This window comes from Carlito syrichta, unplaced genomic scaffold, assembly GCF_000164805.1.
Source record: "Carlito syrichta isolate Samal-C Ts95f unplaced genomic scaffold, Tarsius_syrichta-2.0.1 Scaffold304429, whole genome shotgun sequence".
Lineage (NCBI taxonomy): Eukaryota > Metazoa > Chordata > Mammalia > Primates > Tarsiidae > Carlito > Carlito syrichta.
Genome location: NW_007248525.1, coordinates 360,501 through 370,805, shown reverse-complemented (window position 1 = coordinate 370,805; position 10,305 = coordinate 360,501). Strand labels below are relative to the sequence as shown.

Below are 10,305 nucleotides of genomic sequence, written 5' to 3'. Positions count from 1 at the left end.
AAGACTCAGCCACCCTGAGGGGAGGCGCTGTCTGGAGGCAGCAGGGAGGGCTGGCCTGTGCCTAGGCAGGTCACTCAATCTGTCAGCTCCCACATCTGTGGAAACAAGGGCTGGGCCAGACTGGGAAAGACAAGGGCTGTGGAGCCAGGCAGACCAGGGCACACACTTTTGCCACCATCTAGGAGCAGTGGGGCCCTGAGCGAATAGCATGATGTCTCCTGCTTCATCGTCCCTGGTCTGTAGGAGGGGGTGACATCTGATCACGCCAGTGACCAGCCATCACCACACCTGATTGTTGCTCAAAGCACGGAGGGTGTTCTTATTAACTTCGTGTCATTCACCAGGGACTGAAGGAGGCCCACGCTGTACTCACCACTCACAGACACCTCGGTGCCTGGTCCAGACTTGATCTCCACGGTGTCAGGACTTCCTCTCTGGAACTTGACACAGAAGTAGGTGCCGGCGTCTGCTGGGGTGATGTTACTGATGCGGATGGAAAAGTCCGTGTTGTTTCTCTTTGTGAGGTCTGAAACAGTTGATACCCTGGCGACATGGGTTCCTTTTTGTTCAAAGATTAATTCCCGGTCTTGTCCAGCTCCTTTGAACCACTTGATGGGCCCCACAGGGAGCAGGGAGGTCACCGTGCACTGCAGAGTGGCCGACTCTCCAGCTGCAACCGACACGGACTTGTCAGGCTGAATCACCTGCAGCTCCTGACCTGTCACCCCTGGAGGGAAACAAAGCCATCATTTATTCATCCTTACGTCATCCCATGTTTCCTCAGGTGTTTATCAATGACTTTTTTTTTTTTGAGTCAGAGTGTCACTTTATTGCCCAGGTTGGAGTGCAGTGGCACGCTCACAACCACCACAGCCTCGACCCGCTGGGCTCAGGGGATCCTCCCGCCTCAGCTTTTCAAATAGCTGGAACCACAGGCATGTGCCACCATGCCTGGCTGATTTTTTTTTTATTATTATAGAGACAAGGTCTCGCCATGTTGCTCAGGCTGGTCTCGAACCCTGAGCTCACGCAATACTCTCTCCTCTGCCTCCCAAAGTGCTGGGATTACAGGAGTGAGCCACTGCGCCTGGCTATCAATGACTTTTATTGACTGAGTGCACACCAGGAACAGGTATGGAGCTCAGCACAGAGCATGGATTGACAAGCCTGCAGTATGAGACTTTTCCAAATGAGGAAACTGAGGCATAGTGACGTGGCAGAGAGCAGGAAGAATCATGTCTGAGCTGGTCTGGAATTCTAATCTGAGCTTACCAGGAAGAAGGTGGACCCTACTGTTCCTGACAGAGAGGCTGCACCCAGCAGTCTGGACGGTGGTGAAGCAGGAGGACGTGGTTTGGGTCCTGGCTCGTGGCTCACAGCTGTGTGACCCTGGGCCTTCCCTTAGGTAACTGAGAAGATCCAGCGAGGACTCATGTGAGTGTGCATGACAACTGCCAAGTGCCATGTGAGTGCAAGAGCTGCCTTTACTTTGGGCAGATCCCTTACTGCTCTCAGTCTTGGTTTCCTCCTCTGTAAAATAGTTATGACAACCCCGCCTCCAGGGATCTCTGGGAGTACCAAGCAAGCTGTGGCTGGGGACAATGTCAAAAACCAGTGACTGGCCTTTGGAGTCAGCAGATCCAGTTTGAAACCTGGCTCACCCCTTATTCACTTAGGACCCTTGTTGACCCATCGGTTGGTTTTGAGTCTGCTTCCTGTCTATGGGATGCTTTGTTCTGAGAAGAGGAGATCACACAAAAGCCACTTAGCATGGAGCTGGGCATGGGAAGCTGTCGTTATCATTCAAACATTGAATAATCGGGGAGGGGGCTGTTGCTCAAACACCACTCCCCCCAACCCTTGCTGGTGTCCTGCTGGCCAGGCCTCTGCTGGATGAGGGGGACACATGGGAGCTGGACCTGGCCCAGGCCATGAAGGCTCTACCAAAAAAAAAATAAGCCATAGAGGTTGGCTGTAGGGAGGGGACTGAATCCCAAATCAGAGATCACTGGGGCATGTGAGACAAGGACCCCAGGCAGAAAGATCAGGGGCTGGAGGGGAGGGCATGGTCGGGAAGGTAACCAGCAGGAGGAGGTTGCCCTAAGATTCTCAGGGACCAAGTGAGAACAGTTCAGAGTCAGGCACAGCCCGGGCCCAATTCTGAACAAGGTGGAGGAACAGGGGATGGGAAAAGAAGGGAAGATCGTAAGACCTCAGGGAAACATACACAAGAGATAAGAGACAGAGGAAGAGAATGAGATGGAGTGGGGAGAAAGGAGAGAATGGCACAGAGACAGGAGTGGAAGCTGCCTCGCATGTAGGGGTCGGGAGGGCTGGGTCTCCAGTTGGGTTTTCCACTGACCCCCAATGTGACCTTGCCCTGCCCTGGGCCATCTTGGCCTTGGACATCAGCAGCAGATGTCCCGAGCTCTGGCTGGCCAGGAGAGAGATCCTGGAATCTGCCCACCAGCCTGTGTCCTGGCACTGCCCTGCTGTCAGGGGCAGGGCAGCCGAGGAAAGAGAGACCCCCAGACCCCAGTGTGCCCTCACTGCACCAGTCCTAGGGCCGCCTGCACATTGCCCTCCTCTGTCTTCTCTCCCCAGCTTCGCCCAGCCAGGGATCTCATGGAAGGTGAGCAGAGTCTCAGAGCACCAGCCCGATTCTCGAGGTACATGGGCAGTAACAGAGCCCACGGGGGGCAGGGCCTCAGGCAGCCCGAGAGGAATGGGGCTGGCAGCCAGGTGTGTGAGAGACCCAGGGAGGCAGGCAGCCACCCAGGGACATCAGAGGCAGCACCAGCAGCCGCCAGCAGCACTGAGCCAGGACATAATCAAGGGTGTGCATCTCAGCACAGGAGCCTGGATGAACTGGAAGTACCACTTGGAGGAAGCAGGCGGCTGGGGCCACATGACTGGGTGAGAGCTCTGTACCTGCCCTCCCTGCACCCCTATTCCATCCGTACCCATCCCAGCACAGAGATAAGGACCATGATGTGGTGGTACACCTGCCGTACAGGTGTTGGCTAAACTTCAGTTCCTAGCCCTACTACCACAGAGCTGCATCATCATCATCATTATTATTACTTTGAGCTGGAGTCTCACTCTGTTACCCAGACTGGAGTGCAGTGCCATGCTCCTGGCCACCGCAGCCTCATCCTATTGGGCTCCGGCCATCCTTCCGCCTCAGCCTTTCAAGTAGCCGGAACTACAGGCACGCGCTACCACGCCCAGTGAATTTTTGATTGTAGAAATGAGGTCTCGTCAAATTGCCCAGGTGGGTCTTGAACCCACAGGCCCAGGCAATCCACTTGCCTCGGCCTCCCAAAGTGCTAGGACTACAGGCTGAACCACCACAACTGGCCAAGCTGCATTATTTACGTATTTGATTCCCTTTGGACTGTCCTATTCCTGATCCCAGGAAGCAGGTCCGACAAGTGACCATTTCCCACCTCCTGCCTAGAACAGTGGTGGACACACACTGGGGTGGTGATAAAGATGGGTTGAATGAATGCATTCACAAACGAATGCAGGCAGGACGGCGTCTGCTCCATGACCTGGGTAAATCTCCTCTCCCAGTCTGCTTCTCCATCTGTGAATTGGAGCTAATACATATCCTGGAGAGGGTGCAGGCCCGTAGCCTGGGACAGATCCTGGCCGGCAGTTATTATTATCCTTATCAATATCACCATGCAGAGCTGTGAGTCAGCAGTTGGTGAGGGAGCGGGAGGTGCAGGGGAGGCTGCGGAGTCAGGCGTGCGGCGTGTTGGAGCAGGGCTATTCTTGTGGTGCAGCCGGAGGCCTGCAATCACACCCCGGGCAGGCGACAATAAAATCTGGAGCTGTGTAGGGCTGGCTCCCCCATTTTTTTTTTAGCTCCTCTCAGGCTCACTCCACCAACTGCAGCCAGATTTAGGCAGCTTAATTAATTAGCTAGTGTTTATAAAGCGTTTGAAGAATTTTAAAAGTGCGACGTAAGTGCCAAATATTATTTTAATCTGTGTATGTGTGTGTTTTTTTTCCAGCAGAGTTTTTTTTTTTTGCTTGCTTGCTTTCTTTTCTTTTTCACTGCAGGTTCTGTTCTGGGAAACAGGCTTGTTAAAAATCACTCCTGTGGTTCTGGGCCTGGGGTCATGGGGCTGGCATTGCCAACCAAACCATTTCCTGCTCTCCTGATGTCTTCCTGGCAGAGAGTGCGACTGTTCAGGGGCCTGAACCGGCTCTGGAGAGGAGGGTGGCTGGGCGGGCATTCCCACGCACTGCTGGTGGGAGGGGAAACTGGAACATCCTTTTGGGAAAGCAGTTTGGCAGGTTGGACCAAAGGTGTGAAATCTGCTCACCAGACCTTGCTGGGCTGCTCATGAGGACGTAACCCTAGATATGGAGCTTCCCACATAACAATCTTTAAAAAGTTGGAAAAAAGCCAGACGGCCAATGAGAAGGGATGGTTAAGTGAATTACGGCCTATCCCTTATGTGAAATTACAGGCAAACATAACAAGCCATTACCATGAAAACTGTGGTCATATAGAAATGTTCGTGGCACAATTTTAAACAATATTATGCTTATGCAAATAAAACCTGTTCACTGCAAGGCATTTAGAGGGAACAAAAAAATATAAAAACAAAGTAATAATCTCATATAATGCCATCAAAGATAACTACAATCTACATTTTGATGTAGCTAGAATATGAGTGAAGAGAAGCAATGTAACAGCACACCTTCAGATAACTAAAGATACGCGCAGACATTCTGCTTCATTCATTTAAGCATGCATATAAAAATGAAAAACTGGAATTATCCTAATACCCAAGGAAAGGAGATTAGCTGATCCCATTGCAGTGAATCCACCTGAGGGCCAAGTCCACAGTCATGAAAATGACGGTATAGAATCACAATGGAAATGTGTTACAAGATCAGAGTCTACTCCAAGTGACAGATTCAACAGAATTCCAAATTTCCAGTTTTGAGGAAAAATAAGTGACATTCAGGATTAGCAGTGACTACTTTTGGGTAGTAGATTTATATGCAATTTTGCTTTTTTAATGTTTTCTGTTTGCATTAATTGTGCAAGAAAAAAGATAAAGGAAAATCTGTACTTTCTATATTATTATGACTTTGTAAAATAAAATATAAAATACAGCAAGGTACTGCCACACAGAGCTATAAAATACAGCTTGCTTTGGGCCATGGATCTAAAAGTGAGGGGGTTTTCTCTTTTTCTTCCCTTCCACATTGGATCTTAGTGAGACTCTCTAAACTGGATGAGCACTAAAGGATATTTACAGTACCTTATTTTGTTTAAGAACATCTAGACATGTAATATGTACGTAACATATAAGGTGATGTTTGAAAGAATCTCCCAGGCTGGGCTCGGTGGCTCAGCCTGTAATCCTGCATTTGGGAGGCTGAGGCTAGTGGACTTCCGGCCACTGCACTCCCGGCCACTGCACTCCAGTCTGGGTGACAGAGTGAGACTCCAACTCAAAAAAAAAAAAAAGAAAAGCACACTTCTGACTGGCTCGGTGGCTCAGCCTGTAATCCCACGCCTTGGTAGGCCAAGGTGAGTGAATTGCCTGTGCCCGTGGGTTCAAGACCCACCTGGGCAACTTGGCAAGACCTCATCTCTACAATAAATCAAAAAAATTAGCTGGGCATGGTAGCATGTGCCTGTAGTTCTAGCTACTTGGAAGGCTGAGGCAGAAGGATCACCAGAGCCCAGCAGGTCGAGGCTTGCGGTGGCCGGGAGCGGCCACTGCACTCCAGTCTGGATGATAGAGTAAGATTCCAAATCAAAAAAAAAAAAACAGAAAAAAGAAAAGTATACTTCTAGCCGGGCTCGGTGGCTCAGCCTGTAATTCCGTGCTTTGGGAGGCTGAGGTGAGTGGATTGCCTGAGCCTGTGGGTTTGAGACCTGCCTAGGCAACTTGGCGAGACCTCATCTCTTCAATAAATCAAAAACTAGCCAGGCGTGGTAGTGCGCGCCTGTAGTTCCAGCTACTTGGAAGGCTGAGGAGGAAGGATCGCTGGAGTCCAGCAGGTTGAGGCTGCGGTGGCCGGGAGCGGCCATTGCACTCCAGTCTGGGCGACAGAGTGAGACTCCAACTCAAAAAAAAAAAGTATACTTCTACACTGTAGGTGGGAGTGCAAACTAGTCCAACCTCTATGGAAAATAGTGTGGTGATATCTAAAGGAACTAGAAATATGAAAGGTCGATTTCTAGTTCCTTTAGATATCACCACACTACTTTCCATAAGGTCAATTTCTAGTTCCTTTAGATATCACCACACTATTTTCCATAGAGGTGGGAATATACCTGGAAGATCACAAATTATTCTACCAAAACCACAACAACAACAACAACAAAACACCTGCACACGTATGCTTATTGCTGCATCATTCACAATAGCAGAAACATGTAACCAACATTTCTGCCCATGGAAAGTAGACTGGATAGAAAAAAATGTGGTATGTATGCATGATGGAATATTACACTGCCATAAAGAAGGATAAAATCATGGACTTCTCAGCAAACTGGATGGAACTGGAGACAGTCATTCTTAGGAATCTATTACAGAAACAAAGAACAGAATATCACATGTTCACACTCATTAGTGGGACCTGAACATTAATCACAAAAGCACAAGGGAGGGATTGGCAGTGGCAGGACACCACCAGCGGAGGGAGGAAGAAGGGGCATGTGACAACACAAAGGACCCTGATCCTAAGCCAGGTAAAGTGAGGACAACCTGGAGACCCAATCCTCACCTGCACATGCATTACTTGTAGACCTTATCCTGACGTGTACCCCACATCTTTACATTAAGATAAAAACAAAAATAAATAAATATCTGCTGATGACCAACTGCACGTCCAGAAGAAAAGGTCTAGGATACGATAAACACCACAATACTGTGGTGTGTTACATCTGGGAAATGGGCCTGGGGTCGGCATGTGCTCTTCTTACTTTATAATAAATAATATATTGAATACATTGAAGTCTTTTGTGTAGTGAACATTCATTGCTTTTGAAAAAAATAAGGCCGGGCTCGGTGGCTCAGCCTGTAATCCCAGCAATTTGGGAGGCCGAGGCGAGTGGATTGCCTGAGCCCGAGGGTTCAAGGCCCACCTGGGCAACTTGGCGAGACCTCGTCTCTACAATAAATCAAAAAACCAGTCAGGTGTGGTAGCACGTGCCTGTAGTTCCGGCTACTTGGAAGGCTGAGGTGGAAGGATTGCTGGAGCCCAGTAGGTCGAGGCTGCGGTGGCCGGGAGCATTCCACTGTACTCCAGTCTGAGTGACAGAGTGAAACTCCGACTCAAAAAAAAAAAAGAAAACCAAAAGTAATAAAACGAAGCAAGTGAATGAGTTTTCTAAGGGGAGAGATCAGCACTGTGGGTGGTGACTGTGTGTCTGTTGTTAGAGGAATTCAGTGTCTACAGGACGTGGGATGGTCAGTGAGGAATGACCACGTCCTCCCATGGGCCAGACCCTGAGCTGGGGGCTGGCATGGCATGGCCGTGTCCCCAGTCCCGTGGAGTCTGTACACTAGCACTGAGGATGGACTTGGAAGAAATCATGCAGGCTGGGCACGGTGGTTCATGCCTGTAATACCGGCACTTTGGAAGGCGGAGGCAAGAGGACTACCTGAGCCCATGGGTTAGAGACCAGCCTGGGCAACTTAGTGAGGCCTTGTTTCTACAATAAATCAGGTGTGGCGGCACACGCTTGTAGTTCCAGCTACTTGGAAGGCTGAGGTGGAAGGATCTCCTAAGCCCTGGGGGTCGAGGCTGCAGTGAGCCATGATCGTGCCACTACACTCCAGCCTGGGTGACAGGGTGAGACTCTGACTCAAAAAAAAAAAAAAAGAAAGAAAATATGCAAATGATTACACCTGGAATGAATCTAACCCCTTAGACAAGTGTCTCCTGCTGCCACCTCTGACCTCATCTCCCATCCCCTGCTCATGACCTGCTACCCACCCTTTTCCTCCTCAAATTGGCCAAGGAGGGGAATGGGCCACCAGACTTAGAAAAATATAATCTTATTTATTTTAGAATGTTCATGTGTGGCTTCTGAGATTAAGAAAAGATAAAAACAATTTTCATAAGAGGTGAAAAAATAAGCATGAATGCTTTCTCTAATGGAAAAAAACAAATCAACTTAGAGCCAAAATTTCTGGGGAAATTTTGCAATCTATTACAGCGATCCCAGGTGTGACTCCTCACAAGCCTGCCTTGAGGGGCAGGGAGAGGAGGCTCTTGTGTACATTTCCAGGGGTAGCCTTGCTCAGGTGGGGCTCATGGTCCCCTCATGGGAGCTGGCCTGTTCTCTGGAAGCAGGGCCACCAGGGCAGAGCCACGGGCACCAGCTGGAGCCCACCCATCTGGTCCCTATAAACTCAAGGAACTCTGGGGTTGGGAGGCCATGGCCTGGGCTCTGCAGTGCTCGGGCTCAGCCTTCTAGGGTGGCTACAGTGACACCGGCTCCTCCCTTTTCCCTAATCACAGCCATGGCTTGCCATCCTCAGGGACTGCGGGCTCTCACCCCACACAGACAGGAGCTGCTCACAGATGCCTCTCCTCTCTTCTGGGTTGTGATTTAACACTGTGTTCAAGAGTACACAGAGAAGGAGTGTGCAAATGGTCACGCAAACACGTATGTGCGGAGTGTGCATGAAATAGTGCACACACAGGACGCAAAGCAGGAACGTGCAAAAGAACACATGAGCACCTGGTGCAGTGGCTCACATCTGTAAATATCAGCACTTTGGGAGGCCGAGGTAGGAGGATTACTTGAGCCCAGGAGTTCAAGACCAGCCTAAGCAACATAATGAGACCTCGTTTCTACAAAAAATTAGACAGGTGGGGTTGCATGAGCCTGTAATCCCGGTCACTCTGGAGGCTGAGGCAGAAGGATCACCTGAGCCCAGGAGGTTGAGGCCGCAGTGAGCCATGAGCGTGCTACTGTACTTCAGCCGGGGCGACAGAATGAGACCCTAATGCAAAACAAACAAACCACGTGACCATGAGCATGCTGAGTGTGAGAACGTGTGCACACAGAAAGTAGAGCAGGACTGTGTGAAAGAACACATGAACGTGTGTGCACACAGGCAAGTGAGTACACATCCCCACACACGTGCACACGCGGGCAGGTTCAAGTGCACATGGGAGCGTGTGAAGAAGACTGTGCATGCAGGAACACAGCAGAGTGTACCACAGGAGGGTGTCTTGGGGGAGCAGTGCTAGTGAACAGGGGTATGGGGTGGGAGCTACGTTCAGGAGAGTCTGAGTGGTGGGGACTGGGTGTGCATGGGAGAGTGTGAGTGTGCGTGGGTGACTGCACGTGAATGTGTCACGTACATCCCTGTGCCTGTCGGGTGTATGTGTAGAGGGTGTGTACAGGGCACGTGTGCCACAGAGTGGTGCTCACGTGACGACTGTGGGGGTGTGTGCACTGCCAGGGAGGTACGTGTGGGGACCTCTGCTTGTGTGCACCCATGTGTCCATGCGCTGTGTTTGGGCACGTGCCCAGTGGGGAATGGCACGGAGGAGCTGCTGTGTGAGTTTCCACTTACAGGGTGGTACGAGGAGGAGGGGGGTGGGAATCGCTTCCCTCAAGCCCATCACGGGCTCCTGCGGGCAAGGCCCTGCATGTGGCACGTGGCCCAGTCTTGCCCTTGACAGGAGGCGCTGAGCTCTCTGGAGCACATACTCACTACGTGCAGTCGCAGGGCACGACAGGGGTCAGGCCAGTCCAGAGCGGCTCTGCTGGAACCTGCGACCGCCAGGGAGGCAGAGGGCACTGAGGCTGGATTCAGGGAGGGGCTGTGGTCATGGACAGCTACGTGGACCCCACATCTCCCAGGGGCAGAGCCTGGGGCTTCAACAACTGTGGCCAGACAGTGACTTTCCTCCAGAGTCAGAATGATTCATTCTTGCCCTCTCCAACCTCACTCTGCTGTCAGTCCCTGTCCTAGATACCACGGGCCGAGCAAGACGGGCCCCTGTCCTTGAGAATGTCTCAGTCTGCAAGGAAGTCCTGGGCACGGGCAGTGGTACACAGGGCGGTCAGTGTCATGAGAGGAGGCTTGGGAATGGGTTCTCGGAGGAGGGTGGCATTCAGGAAGACTTCCTGGAAGTGGTGGTCCCTGAGCTGCGTCGTGAAGGCTGACAGAGGCTGGGGTGAAGGAAGGCATTCTAGGAGGAGGGAACCAAGTGAGTAAAGATGCAGAGATGAGAAAAGTGTCTAGCTGGGCTTGGTGGCTCAGCCTGTAATCCCGCGCCTTTGGGAGGCCGAGGTGAGTG

The 10,305-nt window shown here is 51.1% G+C and overlaps 1 protein-coding gene across 1 annotated transcript in view; it reads right to left on the bottom strand.

Annotated features, from left to right (window-relative positions):
* Window positions 1–299: 299 nt before the first annotated feature.
* LOC103262288 (tyrosine-protein phosphatase non-receptor type substrate 1-like) overlaps window positions 300–10,305 on the bottom strand; it is a 22,627-nt gene continuing 12,621 nt past the window's right edge. Inside the window, exon 2 of the mRNA XM_008059906.1 lies at window positions 300–727. Within this exon, the coding sequence (XP_008058097.1) occupies window positions 300–727 (428 nt within the window). The remainder of the gene's footprint in view (window positions 728–10,305) is intronic.